We start from the raw sequence: 24,074 nt of genomic DNA on the forward strand, positions 1-24,074 counted from the left end.
TCGTTTATCCTGGCCTCGCTGAACAGAGGAGCTAGAGGTGCACGAGAGCACCCTGCTGCAGCCTCTGAGCCGGCCAGACTCTGGCCATCGTCATCATCATCATCATCATCATCATCTAAATGTGATGGACAATGACAATGGAGATTATTGCCTGGAGAGTTGAAAGTTACCTTCAGCATTGATAACAGATGGCGTCCCATTAGCAAATGTTTCTGGAAACATTACAAGTGTTGCAAGTGACCGTCTTGTCGTCACACTTTAGAGCGCTGCTGCCTCTGCGCCACGTTTGCTGCGCTTGAAAACCGGTTCCGAAGAAGAACCGGTTCTCGATTCCCATCCCTACTGCCAGGTCAATTCATTTTATAATTCATTTCTTGGACTGCCAGTCTGCTGATAACATGGGAAGGTTGTGTCAAGAAGGGCAGCCAAAAAAATCATCCACGTTGGTGAGAGGGAGTTTTTCTTTGTACTATTTTATTGTGTTTTACTTTCATTTTGCAAAATTTTTAAATGAATTACATCCACTTACATTCTGAGCTTTGAAAAAAAAAAAGTCTTTCTGCTAATGCTAATCTAATCACAACATCTGTAAGGAAATGTACAATTTGCCAATGTTTCCCCTCATCCTTCAGCACTGTTGGCGAGTGAAGTCACATACATACAAATATGTGATTGTGTTTCCTTTTAAAGGGCGTTTGAAGTCACTGATAGTCACTCCACAGGGAAACATGTTATAAAGCACTTTGCTAAATTTGAATGATTAAAAAGGTCAGTAAGTGTTTAAAAATTAGATTTTCTACACTAATGTAACATTCAGCAACATTCTCTGCTGTGAGATGTTGGGGGCGTGTCCACTGAAGGAGCCCAACAACACACACACACACTGTTCATCAGTGTTTGTACAGAATATAAATGAAAGGTCTGGGTACCAAAAACAAAGCAGTCTTAGCATAGACAATGTTATACAATATGCTAAATAAACTATTGTTAATTTAGCTTTCATTTCAAAATGTCAATTTTCTTAAGTCAGACACCGTTGTAAACAGAAAACACTGTCCTGCTCTCTGTCTCCCTCTTTCTCCATCAGTGGTACTGCAGGAGTCTGCTCTACTTCATTTCCTCATCTTTAGGAACTTTAAATAAAGTAGCAGAGCTTTTATTGTGAGGTAAGACAAAGACAATCTCATGATGAAGCTCATGGAGTTATGCTAACTACGGCTCTGGAGCCTCATTCAGCTGTTATCTTTAGACACACCTAAAGGCTAAAGACTTTACCCCATAATTTGCCCCTGACATAGTGAACAATGACATCAACACAACAGACAACAGGAGGACATCCAGCAGCTCTTTGTTTCTACTCTGTTTGTCTCAACAAGACACAGACTGTGTGTGTTTTGCCTGATTGTATCATCACATTAATCTGCTGACTGTTGTGGGTGAAGCCGGTCTAGCTCCCCCATGACCGTGCCGCACCATTTTACTCTGGTACCCCAAAAGAAGGGTGCCAAAGAGTTGGGGCAGGTTGTTTTGGTACAACTCCTCATGGAAACACCAAACCAAACCGTTGCACTTCATGTGTAAGGAGGAAAATCCTCTAAATGAACTGGTTTAATTTTAGTGCCAGGTCATACGTGTTTATACGGCATAAAATAATATTCTTCTTTTTCTTTTTTTTCCAAATAAAGCAGTTTTATTTGAAAAGTAATAACAGTTTCCAATGCAAATCAGTGTAAGTGCATGTCCTCCTAAATGACAGAAACGTGTGTGTGTGTGTGTGTTGTGATGGTGGGGGGATGCAGGAAGGAGGCGAAGCAGTCACATGCACAGCAGACTGTCAAAGAATGACTCCCCACTGCCTCTCTCTCTCTCTTTCTCTCTCTGTGTGTGTGTGTGTGTTCCTCTCCACTCTCTTTATCTTCCTCTGTCATGCCGCTCTCCTCTCTGCTCCCCATTTTCATCTCAACTTGAACTATCCGTGCATTTAATTTTTAATGATACACGTAGAGCTGGCTCTCTCTCTCTCTCCCTCTCTCTCTCTTTCTCTCTATACTCTGCTCCTCTCTTCACCACCTGTTAGTTAGTCTCCCTCTCCTCTCTGCGCTGGAATCCCCTCTTTTTTTATGAGGAGTTTCACTCTTGTGCCATCACTGAGGTAAGTTCAAATTTTATTCAGGTTGAATCTGTGAAGGTTTGAAATGCTGGGTTCTGTGTTTTCTTCTGTGTTATTCTGCTCATGTCACACTTTTTTTTATTTTTTTAAAAAAAATGTTTTGATGTTATTTCATTTCATCACATCCTCATTTTAATTGTGTGTGTGTGTGTTGTCAGCTTTGCCTGAGAGAGTGAAAACAAATGCAGTGAAACCCAGACGGACACATTTATTCTGCAGCATTCTCACGCTCTCTCACTCACACAAACACACACACACACACGCAGACATCAGGTGCAACATGTGGCAGTCTTTGTTTCTATCTTTCTACCTGATCTTTCACCTTTTCTTCGCACCTTTGCCCGCACACACACACGCACACACACTGGAGTTTACTCATCCTTGGCAGCCTGAAAATAACTTGGCTGTAATTGACAGGAGCTCACTGTCACTGTGGTTAACTCTGTGCTGACTATCAAGCTCTAATGAATGGCTACACTTTGCTCCACCACAGTGCTCCACCATCTGCCTGTCAGGCTGAAGCTTGTTATTTAAAGGTGAATGGAAGCCACTGCAGGGGCCCATTGTATGAAGGACACAAGAAGAAGCAGGAAACCAGGCAAGGGAGCGAGAGAAGGATCCTCACACACCTACAGGTGGAATAATGGTGTCAGAGAGAGACTGGCAGAGAGATAATGAAAGAGATAACGTCAGGAGGAGAGGAGAGCAGACCTGCATTACAGAGGTGGAGATGAGATGGTGGAGGTGGAGGGGGTTGAGGGATAGAGAGAGCCCCCATGTCTGTGCTGTGATATGACTCTAATGTAAAGTGAAGGGGCTAAAAGAGGAGGATGGGAGGAATGAGCTTGTCACTCCTCTGTATGTAACCTCACAAACACCAGGGCCACACGAGGGCATGAGATACTGTACTTATACTGTATATGGTTGCATAATATAACAGCCACAGGGTGGATGTATGTATGCAGTCGCAGCGCTGTGTTGTACCCTGTAGGAATTATGTAAAGTATAGTTGGAGCCATTTGCTCCCAGGCTGACACATCTGTACACATAGAAACCTGCAATTTCCATGACTTAATATGTTTGAGTGTGCACTGCCACACTCAACAACAGCAGCAGCAGCAGCAGCATGATGATGAAGATGATGATGATGATGATGAAAGGAGAAGATGAGAGAGATACTCCAGCTGGCAGCACGAGTGTGATCAGTCATGAGCTCCCTGTGAGCTTCTGCTTCCCTGTGCGCTGTGAGCCACCATGCCCCGGGCTGAACGTGTGCTGCTGCTGCTGCTGCTGCTGCTGCCGCTGCCAGGACCGGGAGGCGACTGACTGTGCACATTATATCAACAGACACCCGCTCACACATGTGCACACTGCGTATGTGTAAAGGGATGAGAAGGAAGATCGATCTATCTACCTATCTACCTATCTACCTATCTATCTATCTATCTATCTATCTATCTATCTATCTATCTATCTATCTATCTGCTTCCATTGTACTCATGAGAAAATGTTTGCCCCTGTGATCCCAGTCCTCTTCTGAAATGGTATCACCACCTCATGTGGTTTAGCCCACCTGCTGAACTGGTGTACATGTGAGAGATTATGGATGAGTGAGGTCCAGTGGTGCCTGTCCACCCAACTGATTGTCGGTCGGGTGCAGCAGACAGGCAACCAAGGGTGCAGACCAAGGTACGATGTGCAAACCCGAGGTACAGACCTCTACTTAGAGCCCCACTACACCCTTTTATTCACAAAGGGTAATAACATCTGCTATTTTTAGATTTAGATCCTACAAATCCCCATAAATTAAAAAAAAAATACATATAGGGCTTCTAGAATTCCGGACTGAACGGCAAGTCAATCTGGACCAATAAGCATCCAAAAGTCCTACAATAAACATACAAGGCTTGACTGTTCTTGCATTTTACTTAAGTCTTGCCTTCTTGTGCTTCTCCTTAAGCGTATCACAGACACATTCAGCAACAACATGTATCCAGCACTGTTCGCCTGTTGCACTCAACTGAAGAAAACTAGAAGATTAAGCTTGTGGAGGAGACAGAGTAGGAGAGTAGCACAGCGTGGATAGAGAACCAAGTGCTCACTCTAACGCTGTTTCCCAGAACCGAGAGCACTCACTTATAACTTATTTAACTTAATAACATCACCTGAAAGGAAGCACAGTAACATTTTCTATTTTGAAATACATTTTCTGTCTGACCCATGTGTGCTTCAGTTTCTATCTTCGACATAAGATTTGTTTGCCTGCTGGCCCAATCATAATCAACATTTAATCAAATATTGATTAAATATTAGTCTGTTATCATTCAGCTCTATAATAGCAAAAGTAAAGACAAATGATTATATCATCAAAATAGTGTGTTGTTCATATATTTGATATATTTGTAAGAATTTGTAAAGTGAAATAAACAAATAAAATTATAAGATAAGCTAACAAGCTAACTTGAGCTAGCTTGAGCTAACCTGAGCTAGCGCTAGCTTGCTTCAACAATTAAAGCAACTTGACCTAATTAAACATCTGAAATGTCAACAGTTCAATAATCACGCAGACAAAACCATACTGAACACAACTTTACCTCCTCGGTTGAAGTCCACGTGGACTGCTCTGGTTGGAATGATGACAAAGCTGTGTCTTTTCACAAAAAATGTGTAGCATGAGGAGTTTGATTAATAAAGAAGTGACTTATCATCAAGAAAGAAACATAAGCCCACAATCATCAGTAAGATGCAGATGGATTGTGACTGGACTTGTGAAGGGATGATAGGGGGCGGTAAAGTACAGAAAATACTGTTTTATGCTGTTTAAATTACAATTTTTTATTGTTAACAGAGCATTAACTGTTAATTTACATGCACAGGATGAATATTTAACAATATTATACAATTATCATAAAATACTGTTGTAATCCACTGTAAATTTACAGCAATTCATTACATGGTTTACCCTGTTAAATTACAGTTGTCTACTGTGATTAAGCGACCAATTTAACCGTTAATTTATATGCAAGGGATGAATTTTTAACAGTATTTTACAGTGAGATACTGTTGTAAATATGCTGGTCTACTGCTCACTTATTTTCTAGGTTTGTGTCAATTGGGTAAATCCAAATGAAGGATGTCAAACACAGGCGTCACAATATAATACATTGGATTTACTGATGGAGGCAGCAGTGGATCAACAACTCCTGTGTCCTGTGATGTAAAGACACACATAGTCATAGTAATATTATTATTATTACTTCTCCCTGTAGGGGCAGCCACAGCAGATCATCTGCCTCCATCTTGTCCTCTCTCGTGTGTCCTCACGTCCTCCTTCACAACATCCATGAACCTGCCAGGCAGCTCCATCTTCAACATCCTCTGTCCATAATCACGATTCCTGGTCACCCCCAACAAAAACCTCAGCATGTTCAGCTCTGTCTTTTCAACAGTGCTACTGTCTGCAAGCCACACATCACAGCAGGTCTCGCGACCATCTAATACCTCATACAACCACAATTCAAAGCCCTGAACTATCCCTTAAAATGGGGATTATTTCTCTCCCAGGGCAGCTTAGTGTGACATTTTTGTTGCGGCAGATTAAAACAAATTACCTGTGGTCCATGATAAGCACTGCTTTATCTTCTCACTCCTTTTATCAACCTGTTATTTGTCTTTGAAAAAGAATCACAGACTCTTCTCCAGCGGTGTGTCGAGACTGAAGAGTTATCTCTCTACTGCTTAATTAAACTGTCTTGACCCTTGACCAGTTCATCATTAATTGTACCATTGTGGTCCTTTGTGGGCTGCTGCTGGTTTTCGAAGGGCAGAATGTTTTTTTATTCCTGAGTTCAGTCAAAGTCCGATGAGTCACACACAAGTCTGAAGACTCACAGACTCACATCACAGCGTGTTCCAGACTTTTTGTTTCATCTCTAGCCAAGAAAAAGCTGGATGAGCTGCATCAGTCACCGCTCACAGCAGAGATGCTGGACCATACATGACAAATGACCCTCACTGCATGTAATTCAGCTGAAGGTTAACAGTTGGGGCAACAACCTTAGAACCACTTCCTGTCTGGCATCACTGGTCATGTTGACTCCATCCTGATTTCATTTTCTGCTTTTAATCCCACAAAGATGGGCAACCATGGCCAAGAGGAAAGGTAACTGGAGGTTTGCCAGTTTCAGTCCTCGCCGGGTCAAGGGAGGCACATCCAGTGTCCTCCGAGTGCTAGTCCCAAACCCGGCTAAAGGGCATGTTATTAACAGCATTAACGCAAACCTACAACACCACACTGGAGCTAGCTAGACCGGAAACAACACAACAGGCACGCTGCACACACTTGTTTGGGCCAGAGAGTAGTACGCTAACGTTCCATTTTGAAAATGTGGACACAAACCACCTTCATATGGGCAGCCCATGGTCAAATGGAAAGGAATTGGACTTGTAACAGGATTTCTGATTCTAATTGAAATGTGGTTTCTGTGATGGGATTTGAGGATGTACTGTAGGATTGGCTCACTCAGGATGGACGTTAATACCAGGTCTGAAAAGGTCTAAATAGGTCTTAATATGACAGTTTAGGGCAATGGTCAGCAACTGACCCCCCAGAATCAATATCTGGTCCAACATATAATTAAAAAATATATAAATATAAATAAATAAATAAATAAAAAAAGGTTCATCCAGCTTCACAAGAACAATTATTTCATCCAGAATTCAGAGCCTTTATTCTGAAAAAAATCTGTAATGGAAGTTCACGGAGTAAATTATAATATTAGCATATGTTAGGCTCAAAGAAGCAGTCAATCTCAAAATTTGAATGATGCACAATAACTATTAACAGTATGAAAAGGGAAATCTAGTTTAAGATACTTTTTGACTTTTTATTCTCCACAGCTCACACACATTTGCATCTTAAGAGTCTTTGTAACAAGTTGGTGATTAAAGACAACGTCCACATTATCACAGGACACTATTGTTTTTGTCTCTGACTGAAGACGTTTTACGACACTAGCAACAGTCAGTGGCAAATTTTCTTAATTTTTTTATACCAATATTTATTAAATGTGTCTTTATACAAGACAAGTTTTGCCTGATGAAGATACAATGTTTCAGCCCCATGTTCAATTGCTTAGAAAAACAACCTGGTTTAGGCTTTTTTTTGTGTGTGTGTGGTTTTATTAGGAACAAAGAATTTAAAGTTAAGTTACTAATATCAGTTTTTCCTTGTATCTGGTTGGTTACAGTCCATATTGTTCCATTCTTTGGCACCCTTCCCTTCAGGTAGCAGAGTAAAATGGTACGGTCAGGGTGAAGCTAGACCGGCTCCCCACAGTCTATTCTCATACAAAGCTTGACATTGTCTTGTTGAGACGAACAGCCACGAACTGAGAGCTGCTGGATGTCCTCCATTGTTGTCTGTTGTGCGTTCAATGTTGCCGCTCGGTGTCGTTGCTCCGGTACGACATCATCAGTTACCAAGTAAAGGAGGTGTTCTCAGTCTAAATGACAGTCGCAGGCTGAAACACAGCTTATGTCTCTGCATCTCATACTGCCACGCAAAGTAGAACTATCCCTTTAACCACGTCTTAATCCTGCCTCTGAAACTGTGCCCAACTTGACAGACGCTCAGCTAACAGACGCCACAGAAGAGCTAACGCTAATATTCACTCCTCGTTTGTAATCGATGAAAGCAGCTTTGGCAGAAGGGAAGGGGGTCTGGCGCCCCCTCGAGGCCGGCTGTCCTCAGAGATATCTCTCGTCTGTCATCCTCCTGTTTATTTTGGAACGAGAGTCGGCCTCCTGGTCAACTGCATTCTGCCGCCACAACTTTATATAATCATGAGGACTCTTCAGTCCATCTGAGCAGTGATCCTTCCTCCTGACTTCATCCCATTATTACCTCTCTGTCTACAGAGGACTGTGAAGCACTGGAGGGAGCATGTGTGCCTCAGTGGATCACTGCTGTTTCAGCAGGAATGATGTTCCTATTATCTGTGGCTCAGATGAATGCATTTACATCCTCATATATTGTTGTTGTTTTAAATCACAAATGGGCAGCACCTGCAACTTCACAGTTCAAGCAAAGCTTTCCAAATAGAATGAATTATATTACATTACTTTTATATTATATTGTATTATATTCAGTGTGGGAACAGTTTAAAATAAAAAAAATAATCTTCATAATTAAAGCAATTAATAATCCTCATGAATGTTGAGACGATTTTCTTCAACTCATTATCATGAAAGCTTTGTTTTATTTTTCAGTCGTTTAGAGGAAGGGAGTATTTCATGAAATACAAAAGAAAAGAACATTTTTGTTTAACAGTTCAACAGTATTACTGAAGTACCACCAGGGGAAGCTTGTGTGCCTAGATGACCGCTCAAAGCTGCTGCATGTGACAGTTTTGCCATTCACACACAAACTCATACAGTGCATCCCATTTACACGCTGGGTTAAGTGTTTAACAGTTAACGGGAATCGAACCCTCGATCTTCCAGTTGATAGATGACTTTCTCGATGTGCCTGTTGGTGTGGTCTAACTCATAAACTGCATGTATTTCTGTTATAAAGTGAAGGGATGGAATACTGCAACCTCCCTTTGTCACATTTCTTAGCCAATTTTTAAGTAGGGGGTGGGAAGCTGACACTTTTAGACACTTCACTTGTTTAAAACGTGTCATTACAATGCAGCAACTGTCTACACTTTGTTATGGTGACAGAAAAATGACACCATCCACATGAATATTCATCCTCTGCTGATGTACGGCACAAAGAAATGTGGGTGTTTGTTATGAAACAACACATATTCAGCTCCGAGGAAAAGTACTGCATTCCTACAGGCGTCGTTCATTACAGTGGTCCAACAGGAACCACAGGGACGACAAATGTCTGTAGCCACTTTAAAGTTCATGTTTTTGAAGAGGGGTGTTTGAGTTATTGACACATAATTAGTGCTGACTATGTGACCAGCCTGAGAAATGAACACTCACTCTCATTGAAAACATGGCTCCCACTGGGGAACATGAGGAAAACACATTTACCCACTGAAATAAATCGACACCGTTACCTTTAGCATAGTTATAGGAAGTGGAGAAAGAAGAAAAGTGAGGGGGAGAGATAGAGCAGGACATGACGCAAAGGATTTAAAATGGGATATAAGGCCTTTTTTGAGCTTCTACAGTTGCAAGAAAAAGTATGTGAACCCTTTGGAATTATCTGGATTTCTGTATAAATTGATCATAGATTGTGATCTGATCTTCATCTAAGTCACAACAATAGACCAACACTGTCTTATCAAACTAATACCTCACAAACAATTATATGATTTCATGCTTTTATTGAACACACAATGTAAACATTCACAGTGCAGGGTGGAAAAAGTATGTGAACCCTTGATTTAATAACTGATTGACCCTCCTTTAGCAGCAATAACCTCAACCAAACGTTTCCAGTCATTGCAGATCAGACCTGCACAACAGTCGGGAGGAATTTTGAACCATTCCTCTTTACAAAACTGCTTCAGTTCAGCAATATTCTTGGGATGTCTGGTGTGAATTGCTCTCTTGAGGTCATACCATAGCATCTCAATCGGGTTGAGGTCAGGACTCTGACTGGATCACTCCAGAAGGTGTATTTTCTTCTGTTGACGCCATTCTGTTTGAATGATTTACTTCTGTGCTTTGTGTCGTTGTCCTGTTGCTTCACCTATCCTCTGTCGAGCTTCCGTTGGTGGACAGGTGGCCTTAAGTTCTCCTGCAAAATGTCTTGCGTTCCTTCCAAAAAACTCGACTTTGGTTTCATTTGTCCACAGAATATTTTACCAGTAGTGCTGTGGAACATCCAGGTGCTCATTGCAAACTTCAAATGTGCAGCAATGGGGTTTTTTGGACAGGAGTGGCTTCCTCCGTGTTGTCCTCCCATGAACTCCATTCTTTTTCAATGTTTTACGTATTGTAGATTTGTCAACAGAGATGTTGGCATGTGCCAGAGATTTCTGTAAGTCTTTAGCTGACACTCTAGGATTCTTCTTCACGTCATGCACTTCTGCGCTGTGCTCTTACAGTCATTGTAACAGGAAGGCCACTCCTATAGGGAGAGTAGCGACAGTGCTGAACTTTCTCCATTTGTCTTACCGTGGACTGATGAACAGTCAACAATTTTGCCATCAGATATATGATGTTCATCAGAGCCATAATGCGTGACTGCTGAGATGACTTGTCTCATCCTGCTCAGACTCTCCCTCCCGTCTCTGTGTCTTCTGTCTCACCTGCAGCCTGAATCTGTCCCTCTGCTCCCACATCACCCTCATCAGAACAGAACTGCTACGCCCCCCTCTCTCTGGGATGTTTCTTACCTTACTCTAGATTGACGTTACTGTGTTGCACTTGTTTCAGCCTCATCATCACCTTTATTTTTGTAAAATCCCTCAAGCCTCTACTTTCCTCTTCTCTTCACATTTGAACATTTTAATCAACTCTTCAGTTCAGTGTCAGTGGCCAAACCATTTTCGTGTTGGAAGTGGGGACTGTTTTTATTTCACTCAAATATTGCTTATTTTTCACATATAAATGACTTAATGGTTGATCAGATAAGATTTTAAAGCATCTTCCCACTGAATGTGTATTTGTTGGCATTGGAAGTGATACGCATTCACTTTAGTCAATGTGTCAGCTTCCACCGACGCCGTCGATGCTGCATGCCGGCTCCGTTGTTGTCGTCGCTCCACATAACCACTTGGGACAGAAACAGGCACAGATGTCTGTTGTCCATTTTGTTTATTTTGTTTAGAGTGGACCAGGGCGTGGCCTGTAAGTATAGAAATCCATGTGCAAGACTCGACTAGACAATGTCAATATGGACACATGCAGATTGGATCTGATCACTTGCAATATAAATAATGTGAACTGTTGGTCAGGAGGATCAGATTCTGATCGGATATGCTTACGATCTGATTTGGGCTGCAGTCTAAACAAGGCCTCAGCTCAGCTTGTCCTGAAGAGAAACCAGAAACAGAAAATGGGACATTCTAACTGCTTCTTCTTTTTCTTCCTCCCTGTCTGCCTCTGTTCATCTAGCCCTATGACTGTGCGAAAAGGAAAAAGTCTAGCCATCTCCATCCAGGAGCACATGGCCATCGATGTCTGTCCGGGCCCCATCCGCCCAATCAGACAGATATCTGCTTACTTCCCTCGCCTCTCACCCACTTCTTCCTTTGCCGAGCCACTTTCGCCAAATCATGCAGCAGCTCCTGGATTGCTCAGCCCCGGCCACGCAGGTCAAGATGGAGGGGCCAGTGGAAGAGGAGGAGGAGGAGGGAGCAGTGGCCTGTTGTCCCCACTGTTACCAGGGGGAGCTGGCGGAGGGGGTTCGCTATCAGCCATGAGCAGCATGGACACCTCCATTGAGATTGACAGCTGTGACAGTGATGATAACAGTGAGTCACCTGTAACTAATGGCCTGGTTTCACTGAAGCTACAGGAGCAAGAGAGCAGGAGTGACCTCAGCATCTCCACTCACATTCTGAGACATGACTTTCTTATTTTTAGCCAATAATCAGCTACTGTTAGCACCTGTAAGTATGTTAAATCTTAAGAGTTGGTTAAAGACAAGATAAGATAATGGTGAATTTAGATAACCAGCCACAGTCTTTAAATCAGATTCATTACAGATCGGACTTGATGGTTGCATCTGAACGCAGCTGTCCTCCCAAACAGCAGACATGTGCAAATACTGGGAACACTAATCAACAGGTCATCAGTTGTCACTTATTGAAATGACACTGCTAGTAAACCATAAGTTTAAGTCAAAAGTGCCTGTTGACTATAAATACATGACACAATACAATATGTTATTAACCATCATTTAACTAGTTCTCTGTAGATTAGTTGATTAACTTCTGATTAGTCTGTCACTTGAAAGTTTACAGGATCATGTCAACATATGATCACAAGTATGGTCAATGCTTAGATGATTAATATGTTTATTGTCAGGTAAATAACCAAATCATAGATGAATAGTTTCTTATCTGCATAATAAACAAGTGTCAACTGATTATATGTTGACATGATACTGAATTCTAGTAGAGAGTCAACAATGGACTGAATAAAGTGTTACCCTAGTGCCTTTTTGCATGAGTCATCGTCAACAGCAGAAAATGTCATATTTGTGAAATCACTTAGTATTGCAGGGGAAAGGTCAGACAAGATCTTTTGGAAATGATAGAAAATGACATGGAAGGTTTGGGATTTTTGGGGTTTGGCTCTGTGTCCATTCTCATACATGTAGTTTGAGCACATATAGGCCCACATACTGAAACGACACAAATCTGAAGAGAAAATCAGAATTAATGATCGGATGTTTGTGACAAAAATCCCATCAACAAAAAATAAATCCCAGATGTGTTAAAGGCTCTGATGGCAGAGGAAGAGTTTGTGTATGTGTGCTGGCTGCAGCTGCAGAATTCACCAGTCCCCTCAGAGTAACACAAAGGTGTTTAACACACTTTGCCAGTTGTATCTCGTGCTGTGTGTAGGTTGTATTTCCACCTGAAATAGTTCTTATTTTCAGAATTTTCAGAATACAAATGCATCTTTCACATGTTTTATGAAATGCCTTCCAGCCTCCCTGGGGACTTTGGAGTTTGATCTTCTGTATGAGAGAACCACCAGCTCCTTACACTGCACAGTCCTGAAAGCCAAGGTAGGAGAAAAACTCCACCACAGCCACCACACAATTAACTTTAATCTGTCACAACAGAAAAAAATATCTCATTCTAATTCACCTCGTTTTTTTAGTGTTGCACATGTGACACAAACAGTTGTTTTCAATCCTGATGTTATTATTGTTATTATTATTATTGTTCTGTTTGCATCACTCCACCACCCTGGTGACTAAAGCCTTGTTTAGCTTGCAGGTCATATTGGATTTGTAAGCATACCTGATGAAATGTGTGTTTGAAACCACCTCTGTATGTGGTTTGAATCCACTTCAAAAAAAAATCAGATCTCATGTATGTGTCCAGACTGCCAAAAAATCAAGATGGATACAATCTGGATCATGCTTAACAATCTGATTTGGGCTGCAGTCTGAACAAGGCCTATCATTCATCTACCAACCAGCTTAGCCATTAGCCCTGAAAACCAGGCTATTTACATTAATGCATTTAGCAGACGCTTCTATGGATTAATGGAGTATTAACCTGTGAGCTTGCATTGCTAACTTTGTACAACCTGCCAGGGCTGGAGTTGAACTTGTGACCATGATGTCTCAGTATTTACAACAAAGTGAGCACATTTCATCAGTCAGATCAGTTGAAAGATTGATTGAAAGAGGGACCAAAGTTAAATATACAAAATATTAATGATTAGAACATCGTCACTGAGCTGGATCGTGTTGTTTTCTTCTTCTGACTCAATTTGTGTCTTGTTTGTGACATCATTGTGTACATACACATGTTTATTATTGTTACCATGATAACAAAGGGCCAGTGTTGCTGTTGCTGAGATGCTTCAATGTTACAGATTCCATTATCTAATATTTCCACAACTATTGAAAGAAAGATTTAGCACAGCAACATGCTACGAAATAAGCTACATTCCATTTGTGAGGGGGCAAAGTTGGCTGACATCTAAACAGACACTGCTACTTTTACTGTTTGTTAATCATGTCTGTTAATCAGTAAATCATAGTTCTGTCTAATTTTTGTTCATAGACTTGTGGCTACATCGACTAGGAGGCTATTGCTTACAATGGTTAGCCCAAAATACGTTATATGCTTCTCAGCTGTAACACAGTGAACCTGAATGCAACATCACTCCCAGTTCTATATACCTGGCATGACAGTTGATTCTTAGTCTTCTGTCTCTCACTTCATTTAAACGCTGATGAAAGCTTTTCACTCGTAGAATCCTGACATTTTTAAATTACATTTTATGTAAAAGCTTGTCTCTGCTCCAAGGGTTCCTTTTGTTGTTCAGTTGCAAAACTTGAAATTTGTCTTAGCTGTAAAGAAAATCCTTTTGTTTTTACTAAGGGAAATGTATGATCCTCCACAGAGATGATATTCATCCAGTCCTATTATTGCTTTTCAGATTTCAATCTTTGTATTTTTGGCACCGTTTGAGTCTGCACATCACGTCATCATATCTTCTGTGTGTGTGTGTGTGCGTGTGTGTTAGGGTCTGAAACCGATGGATTTCAATGGATTGGCTGATCCTTATGTCAAGCTGCACCTTCTACCTGGAGCTTGCAAGGTCTGATTCTATTCATTTGTTTTGTTTGAGAAACCAATTTCTGTGGCCTTGAGTGCATACTTTATTAATGTGATCATTTAGGAGTTGCATTATGAAAAAGAGGAAGGCGACCTTGCAGCCCAGTCAAACTAGTTTTTCATTGCGAGATGTTTTGCAGCTCTCAGAAAAGGCTTAGCGTTATATAATCATGGATTTTTTTTTTCCCCTTTCTACTGTGGCATACAGGCCAACAAACTGAAAACCAAGACTGTTCGCAACACGCTGAACCCTGTGTGGAACGAGACCCTCACCTACTGTGGGATCACAGAGGAGGACATGTACCGCAAAACACTCCGGTAAATTTCCATCCTCCTCACTCTCTTTATCCCTCTTCTTTCTTTATTCCTTCTTGTTAGGAAGCTGACGACTGCTTACAAAAGATTTCTTATCATCTATCTCAAGCACACAGTCCTTCATTCTTGATCTCTAGGCCTTTATCCTTAACTGTTTCACTAAGATTCCCCATCTCCTTCTACCTCTGCTGATCCTTTGATCCACCTTCAGTCCTGCCTCTCCTCACATTCCTCCTGTTCTCAAGGATCAGAATAGTACACTCCTTTTAAACCGCCTCGTCCTTTTTACTTGTTTCTCTTCCTCTCTCTCTCTCTCTCTCTGCCCGCCTCCTTGTCTTCCTTTCTCTCCAAGTCGCAGTGACAGATTGAGAGCACACTGAGCACCGCAGGTTGTTTTTAATTTCATTGACCCCCTCCAGAGGTGATGAAAGCTGTGCGTTTGTGTGTGCCGTTTGCTTGTGACTAAAACTTTTGCACACATGGTAGAGGGATTTAAACAAGATTGACTGCTGATTTCTTGAGGGAAATTAAAGAATGGCACTTAACTCAGCAGATGTGTGTGTGAAGATCAGGAGAGAGAAAGACTGACTGTTGAGACATTACTGTTTTACCAGCGTTCGGCCTTTCCTTCATTCCTTCTTATTGCAGTGATTAATGAGTTTCAGTTGCAATAATCTATCTAACCCTTATTGATGCAGCGAGTAGCTTCTTAAGATAAGAAGTGATCGAGTAAATGGCTTTACAACAATAGCAAACATAGATAACGCGCAAATACACATAAATGCAGTGAGTTTATCCCAAATGTGCATTAGACACAAGTAATGAAGAATATCTTCACATATACAACCACATTCACAGATTTGATAACAGGAAGAATATACAACAATCAGAGAGATTTCATTCATGTAACTAGGGGTGAAAAAAATCAATTTATGAAAATCAATATCCCGATATTTTTGGGGATTTTGCCGATAACGATAATTGGCGATATTTTGCAATCCTCAAACATGTGTTTATAAAAGCATGGAAGTCTTTGACGGGAACCGCTTTCCCACATAGTTTGCAGATTGGCATCTTGAGTGACATCAGTGTTTTCAAAGCCAAACCACCTCCATGTGAGCGAGGAGGATCCACGTTTAGCAATTAAATCCGAGGCTGGTAGAGTTTGTGTTTGTTCAATCATGTTTAACTTCTAGCTTGGTTTGTTGTTGTGAAGCATGGACACGGCATGTGTTCTCAATGCATATGCGCCGCAGTCTGTCCTACTAGGTTTGCAGTGTAGTGAATGTGTGGCCTCTCAATAAGGCGTGTTTTAATTGGTTCTTGAAAAATGATTCCGACACACTCGATATTGTGATTTCACACTTCGTTAAATTGACAATTAAGATACTATCGTAGACGAGATATATCGCACACCCCTAACTGTAACAGACTTTAATGTATGTATTTGATTGTTGGGGAGTTCTTGTTACCAAGGCTTTGGACAGGAGTTTATATGCGAGAGAATCATGCAAGTTAGATGCTTCTTTTTGTAAGGTTCCTCTACAATAATTGTAAGGTCTTGACCGTATCACATCAAGTGCCTTGAAATAATGCATGTTGTGAACTGGTGTTCTAAATAAAACTGAACTGAATAAAATAGCTTTCTCTTGAATAGAGCAGAGTTTCTGTGACTCATCGTCATCCCCCTTCAGTGAGAGTTTAGAAACAACTCATGTGAAACTAAGTGTGACTAACCCCTGAACTTAAAGTGGGCAAAATGAATAATATCAATATTTAAATCACAGAGAGATGGGTTTGGGTTAGTATGGAGTATAAATATGTGATCAGAAGACAAAGTGAAGACTATTCTGTTACCAAAAATTTCATAAAACTTCTTAAAGCTCTTATGGAAAAAAATAAAAGACATTTTAAATACTTTGGGACTTTGGAATTTAGCGCTATTGTTTTGTGAAGTCAGCATAAACTGTATTATTATTATTTTTTAAACACTTACTGTACTCACTCAGTCAGGATTGATATACATTGCTAATGTAGCACCCCAGTGCCCCTACAATAGGCATGAAACTTAAAATACACTTAACTTCAACGTGGGGTGCTCCCTGAGCTCTCTTAAAAATTATCAATTGTTATTAACCGATATGGTTTGGTTAGGATTTGTGTTATGTGAATGAACTATTTTACCCTAATAACCCTTACTGTACCCTGATCACCACTATGGTAAGTAGAATGAAATCACAGAATCTTTCATTTTTATAAAAAAAAATGTATTTACTTTATAGAACCTGAACTAAATATAGTTTTAATAAAATAAAAACGCTTCATCCTGTAAAGTGAATGAAATAAAACCATATAAAACCAATTAATGAAATGGGTTACAAATTGTACCTTTACACTTCTCTTAAAGAGGAAACAACTCAAATGTATCACATTTCTATCAGTGTCCAAACACACCAATAAACAGATCAGATATTAATTAAAAACAACCTTAAATGTCATATGCCAGCATTTACTAATAATGAACTTGTTGCAGGCCTGTTGTTGCTAAAATAAAACACCGTTTACCTGCGGAGTTGGAAGATCGGAAGGAGTAGATGAAAGCGAACGAAGCTCCGCGAATGCCTGCGTGGAGTCACACACACACACACACACACGTTGGCTCGTACAGGTGTTAATCCTCTGTGTTAATCCGCTTTGTCCAAACGAGCGGCAAAACTCGCCTCTGTCCCAGCGACTCGGCGCAGTCCGTGTGCGTGAAGAACAATGACACGCCGCCTCGCCCGTGAACTCTGTGCTAACTTAGCAGGAAGGGCTAGTCACCTGGTGAAGAGTCTCTTTACAGTCCAAACAACACAGCACCCATAATGTAGTTATCTGTCAACTTTTTTTGAACAACTTTATCAGTTCAAATCTTGTCTTAATAATAACCATGTGATGGAATAAAGGTCAAGCTCGGACTAGCCGGCCGCGCTATCCTCCTTCTTCTTCTTCTTCTTCTTCTTCGTTTCCGCTCCCTCTCCCGCTCTCTCCCGCGCGTGCGTCTTCCGTTCCGGTTCAGAGGTCACGTTTTTAAAACAGTTTGCAAAAACATATAATATTGAAAGAAAAATAATACAGGCCATTGGAAAATAAATGACATATTGGCATTATGCATTCAAACATTTTAAACATTTCTTCATAAGCATTTTCTTAATTTTTTAAACATAAACAGAATTAAAAGAAACATAGGTTACACTTAGTGTATTCAATTATTTTCCTCATTTATAGCCTCATCTATCCTCATCACTATCCTGTTTTTTCACATGTGAATTAAATGTATCACTGGGGCTGAAAAATTAATTGCCCTCAAATTAGAACAATTTAGAACAATGCAATTATCAAACCCCAAAAGCTGCAGTTTATTGCAAATGAATCCACAAGTCAAAGACAAAATTATTTCACTGCGACTGTTTATGGCAAAGTCTATTGTTTCCTTATAAAAAATGTAACACATAATTGTTCTGGTCCTTCTTTGAATGCCCAGTGAGGTTTTAAAACTGCAAACATTTAATAGAAGCTCGACTTAAGAAATAAAATAAGATAATCCTTTATTAGTCCCACAGCAGGGGAAATTTACAGCAGCAAAGACAGTCAAGGTAAAGGTATAATAAACATGCACTTTTACATCTATAAATGTACAATAATGAATTAAGATTATAGAAACATATGAACTTGAGTAAATGTAAATTACACAGGTCATATTTGAACATGGGATTTGATATTTTCTCCAAATCTTTCGAAACGTCTTAAATGTTAAATAAAACACATCATTTTTGTCTTCACTGAATTCTTCTATACCTTTACTCAAGCATCTGTCTTTTCTTCTCCTCCGCCCTCACATTCTCTGCCTCTCGGTCATGTCTGTTTTCTTCTTTCTTCTTTTTCCGTGTTTCATTGTGAAGACTTCAGGTCTCCCTGTGGCTAATAAGCTACTAGACTTCAAATTAACTCTGGAGATGTCAAGTCACATTTGGCGTCCTCAGACAAGTGGCCCCTTGCACCTTTCACATTTCTGCAATGCAGTGTTTTCATTTACTGAAAAATGATGTCTGCAGTGTTTTGCTGCGTTGGTTTGGAATAAAAAAAAAAAAGCGGTAACATGTTTCTAACTGTATTTCTCCTCTGCAACATTGTATCTTTCATTTTCCTCTCATTGCATTTCTTTCATCCACATTTACATAAAAGACAGAAAAACATCAATCCCATTGGATTCCAGTGTGTCGTTAGTGTAGAATGCCAGCTCTTCACTATAGACACGCACTTACACTTAAATGACTCCTTAAGCGCACAGAGATTTACATAAATTCTAGCTTTTATCGGCGCACCTCCCTCACCCTCGTCTCTCCATCCTTTGCTCAGTGGCGTCTGATTTCAAACATGTTCGCCTCCCTCCATTAATGCTCGGATGCTTCCACCCACTAACATATTTGACTTTTGACAGTGTAAACAGTGGAGACATTTTCAGTGCTCGAATTGTCTTAACTTTACTGAAAAGAAAGTGACAATTACTGATACAATGTATGTATACAGACTTGTGCCGTCAAACGATTCAAATATTTAAGCGTGATTAATCGCATTAATGTCATAGTTGACTCGCGAGTAAATGCAATTAATCGCACTTATTTGTTTTCATTTTAACGCTCTTATCAACATAGAAAAGTGGATCGGCTTGCTTTGTGCACATGTTTGTTTTTATTAGACAATATCTCTGTCACCTGCATGTTTTTCCACATGAATTATACATCAGCACTATAACACTGCAAGGAACGTATACATTTATTCTCCTTTCTGTGGGTGAACGTCATACGATGCTGCTCCTCGGAGTCCTAATCCAACTCTGGGTCCTTTTCTTGGCCCTAACCCTGACCTGAGTTCTATCCCGGTCCCTAATCCTAACCTCATACTCTGACTTTTATCTTACGCTGCTCTGCTCTGAGCCTCTAAATGCACCACCAGTGGGTTTACATGGGAGTCCATTTACAGCCCAGTGTGGAGGGGGGGGGGGGGGGGGGGGGCATGACATGACACTGACCCCTGTTGGACTTCTTGTAGAACCACCCGTGTTCAATCTGTCGCTCTCTCAGTAATGTCCATTAGTCATTTCATTTACTACTCAGCAATAATTAAATGACTCATTAAATGTGTGTAACTGCCTCCTGCTCACTTCACGTGTGTCTATTTAACATTGTTTAACTTTGCCACAAGACTCAACCTCTCTCTGCTTCTTTGTCTCTCGTTATCTCCCTCCTCCTCCTCGTCCTCGTCCTCCTCCTCGTCTCTGGCAGAGTGTCTGTGTGTGATGAGGACAAGCTGACACATAATGAGTTCATCGGGGAGTCGAGGGTGGCCCTGCGCCGTGTGAAGCCGGACCAGACCAAACACTTCAACATCTGTCTGGAGCACCCACCTCCTGTGAGACGAATAAAAAGAGGGACAGGGGAGAAAAGACGAAAAAGAAGGACAGATGAAAGTGAACGTGTATGAAAGAGATAAACGTCTGGAGGCTTCAGTAACAGCCAATATATTAGGACTGTCTGACTCACATCGCATCACATCGTTTCAAGTAGGGAGAACGCTGAAATGTCGATATTTAGGAAACATTGCAATCTTCTGGGATAATGGCTGCACACCTGAGTCTCATAATACAAACTGTTAGAAAAGGAAATAAACAAATGCTTCTCAAGCAAGAGGCTGCAGGAGCAGATGTCCCGCGGGTCAAGATGGACTATTGATATTTGAGAGTAAAAGCAAATCATTAAACGATTCTCCAGCCGCGTAAACACTAGTAAAGGTAAAGTGAGGACACCGCAGGTCTGTCAGCACATCTGCTTCCAGTTTACATTCAAACCACATGCTTTCATATTAAGGATGAAGCTCGTACCAGCCTACAGAACACTTGAAAATACCCTCATAAAGCTTTACAAATACTTTATATTTGGGTTATTTGAACGCTGATAAACAGACAATAAGGTGTTTAAATAAAAAAGGCAACAGTAATGCGATGAAGCCTCAGATCTTACAGGTTATGTAGCGCTCTCATCATATCCTTCTTCTTCTTCTTCTCTGATGGTGTTTTGTGATGTTACTCCAGCTTTTCTGCTTCCTTTATGCTTTTCCATCACCTGTCAGCAGCATCGCATATTCAACACGTTACTAGCATAACAACTATTGACTATCAGCAGATAGATTGTTATTTGAGGTGCTGACACACACACACACATGCTCACGCTCACAGAAAATATGCTTACCATATTATATTAAGACATTTTGCATCATCCATCCATTTTCTACCTCTTTATCCTCCACAAGAGAGTCACGGGGGTGTTGTGCCAGTCTCAACCAGACCTGAAGCTCCTGTTGCACTTGAGACTTTCTGTTCTTCAATTATTCATCATTTAACTTGTTCAGCAAATGCATTACAAGCATCCATTTCTGAACATTATGGTTAGCTTTACACGGCGACATTCATAGACATAAAACAAAAACAATGCAGACACGATGTGAGTGAGACTCCGTGGACATGGAGCAGATTCGTGTCTCTGCTAGAACAGCCTTCAAAGCCTCGCTGAGATTTTCAGCTCAGACTTCAGGGATTTGCTGTGACTCAGACGGTCGATGAAACCTGGCTCACAACATTACATTATGCACTTTTATCAGAGTTTTAGGATCAAATCTCATAAATAATATTTAATGTTAATATTTCATGTGAGTGACTTGGAAAATACTATTCAGCTCACCAACATACAGTCCCAGTGACTTATTTTGATGTGCTGCAAGGGAGAGCCTAGGTCTTTATACTCTTATATACAGTATGTATTCTATCTATGGCGCTGAATCTATCATTCATTTATTTCAGTGATATTTTAAATGGATATTTCTACCATTAAATAAATAACCAATCTTAACAACAACAACATTGCTCTCAGCGTCACAATTGTTACCATCGTGTCAAAGGATTCAGAATCCTTTGAAAGAACAAGACCAGATCAGGCTCGTTTGATCTTATTTTGAAATCCTGTCAATGCCAGGGTGCTTCACACAAGTCGTAAACAAACAAACAAACAAACAAACAAACAACAGTGCTTGGTAAAGTCACTTGAATTTTACACTCCTTCAACAACGCGTCAGAACTATTTACTGACATAACCATGACAGTGCTGGTTTGTGCATATTAGCATATTAGCAACTGCAGAAACACTTGCAAACGATACATCCCATAATAAGCCTAAGTCAGTGATGTAGTGTGGCATCCCCGCTGCTGTTTGCTCACAGACGTCGAGAACAACTTCCTCTGCTGTGGAAACAAATACCCACAACATAATGAGCTCAAGCTGTTACAGTGATATCTGTACGTACACACAACTCCTCTCAACTCACTGCAGATTCAGGCTGTTGAACATGATGACTTTTATCATATTTAATGACTTTTTAAATGAAATTGAGCAACGTCCTCACCTTTAATTTGCAAAAACAAATGACTTGAGTGACAGTTCTGTCAAAGAACATTGTTGCTACATATCACTGTGTGTTTTTAAGTGGTTATACAGGAATCCTGGCCCTTTTGTGAGTGGGTACCTGTGTATCATGTAGACCACACCACACGCCTAATTGGTCATTAAGGGACTTGTGTTTCCTCTGTGTCCGTGAGCTTTAAGAAGATGGATGACAACCAAACACACACACATCCCTGTGTCAGCTGGGATTGTGACCCTGCAACCTTCATGTGGAGGATAAAGTGGTAGACGATGAATGGATGAATCATCATAAAATAAATCTGGTTTCAACCTGTGAGGTTGCCCCCTACTTCCATCCTAATTCATGGGCCTCACATTTCCAGTCAGTTCCAGTGCATAGTCATATACAGTCCAGGGCAAACAGGAACATAGACACCTCTAAATGTACAAAGGTGCAAAGTCTACAGGATTCTATATACACGGTGCCATCAAATGCATCATAAAGGCAACATCAGCAAGTAATAAACAGGGTAATAACACGGTGAAAAGCCTGCAGGGAATCCTATCTTTTCATAAAGCACTACTACTGCAGCTTATTGTCAAAGACGTCACACATGGGAATAAAAGGTGAGCAGAAAGAGCAGCATCAATAGAGAGAGAGAGAGAGAGAGAGAGAGGGCAAGATGAGAAACAAATGGATTAAACAGAGTGGGGGGTGCATGTGCTTTTGTTCTGTATGAGCAGGAAAAGGCTGTTGCTATTAAATGGTCCCTCTGAGGCCAGTGACCGCTCTGGGATCAAACAGCCGAGCCCCTCTGTTATCCTGTGACGCCGGCCAAAGTCAGACCTGTCATTTTCAAAGTGGCCTCACCCTCGACACGACACCTCCCCCTCCTCTCTCTTCATCCCTTCATCTGTCACTCACTTCCCTCTTTATTTATCTCTGTGTCTCTCCAGCTGCCATCGCCCACCGCCATGAGCACGGCGCTGAGAGGAATCTCCTGTTACCTGAGAGAGGTGAACACATGACTGTTGTGTCTGTACCTGGTGATCACATGACTGTTGTGTCTGTACCTGTGAACACATGACTGTTGTGTCTGTACCTGGTGATCACATGACTGTTGTGTCTGTACCTGGTGAACACATAACACATGACTGTTGTGTCTGTACCTGGTGATCACATGACTGTTGTGCCTGTACCTGGTGAACACATAACACATGACTGTTGTGTCTGTACCTGGTGAACACATTACTGTTGTGTCTGTACCTGGTGATCACATGACTGTTGTGTCTGTACCTGGTGATCACATGACTGTTGTGTCTGTACCTGGTGAACACATGACTGTCGCGTCTGTACCTGGTGAACACATGATCCTCCCTCTACAGTATGTGAAAACATTATTTTTAGGTCAGTAAGGAAAGTCTTGTTTCTGGGAAATTGTTCCATCTATTTTTTTCAAATCAAACAAAGAAAAATCTATTTTTTTGTTTGACTTTGTTTCATTAAAATATAACAGCTAACATTAAGCTTTAATTACCAATAACAAGCGACAGTAAAACAATACTTAGCATAAAATCCCAAGTAAGAAACAGGATTTGTTTGATCTATCTTCTGATGGAGGACACTCTGCTCTACTCTCAGGGGCTAAATCCAGCATTTGCTTTGATCATTATTATTCTATTATTATAATAATTATTAGAGTTAAAGTAAAGTATACTCTCTTAATGAATCACCACGGCACGGCACGGCTGAAAGCCTGCGACCGTGAGCGGCTCATGGTGGAAGTGTTGAACCATTCGGTCAACAAGTCCTTTTAATGA

General features: G+C 40.8%; 1 protein-coding gene across 1 annotated transcript in view; it reads left to right on the plus strand.

Moving 5' to 3' along the window:
* Nucleotides 1-1,887: 1,887 nt before the first annotated feature.
* LOC131448264 (double C2-like domain-containing protein alpha) overlaps nucleotides 1,888-24,074 on the plus strand; it is a 37,462-nt gene continuing 15,275 nt past the window's right edge. Inside the window, exons 1-7 of the mRNA XM_058620564.1 lie at nucleotides 1,888-2,152; nucleotides 11,252-11,610; nucleotides 12,796-12,875; nucleotides 14,354-14,428; nucleotides 14,654-14,763; nucleotides 20,085-20,211; nucleotides 23,211-23,270. Of these exons, the coding sequence (XP_058476547.1) occupies nucleotides 2,121-2,152; nucleotides 11,252-11,610; nucleotides 12,796-12,875; nucleotides 14,354-14,428; nucleotides 14,654-14,763; nucleotides 20,085-20,211; nucleotides 23,211-23,270 (843 nt within the window). The 5' untranslated portion in view covers nucleotides 1,888-2,120. The remainder of the gene's footprint in view (nucleotides 2,153-11,251; nucleotides 11,611-12,795; nucleotides 12,876-14,353; nucleotides 14,429-14,653; nucleotides 14,764-20,084; nucleotides 20,212-23,210; nucleotides 23,271-24,074) is intronic.

The sequence above is a fragment of the Solea solea genome, chromosome 21, assembly GCF_958295425.1.
Source record: "Solea solea chromosome 21, fSolSol10.1, whole genome shotgun sequence".
In the NCBI taxonomy this organism is placed as follows: Eukaryota; Metazoa; Chordata; class Actinopteri; order Pleuronectiformes; family Soleidae; genus Solea; species Solea solea.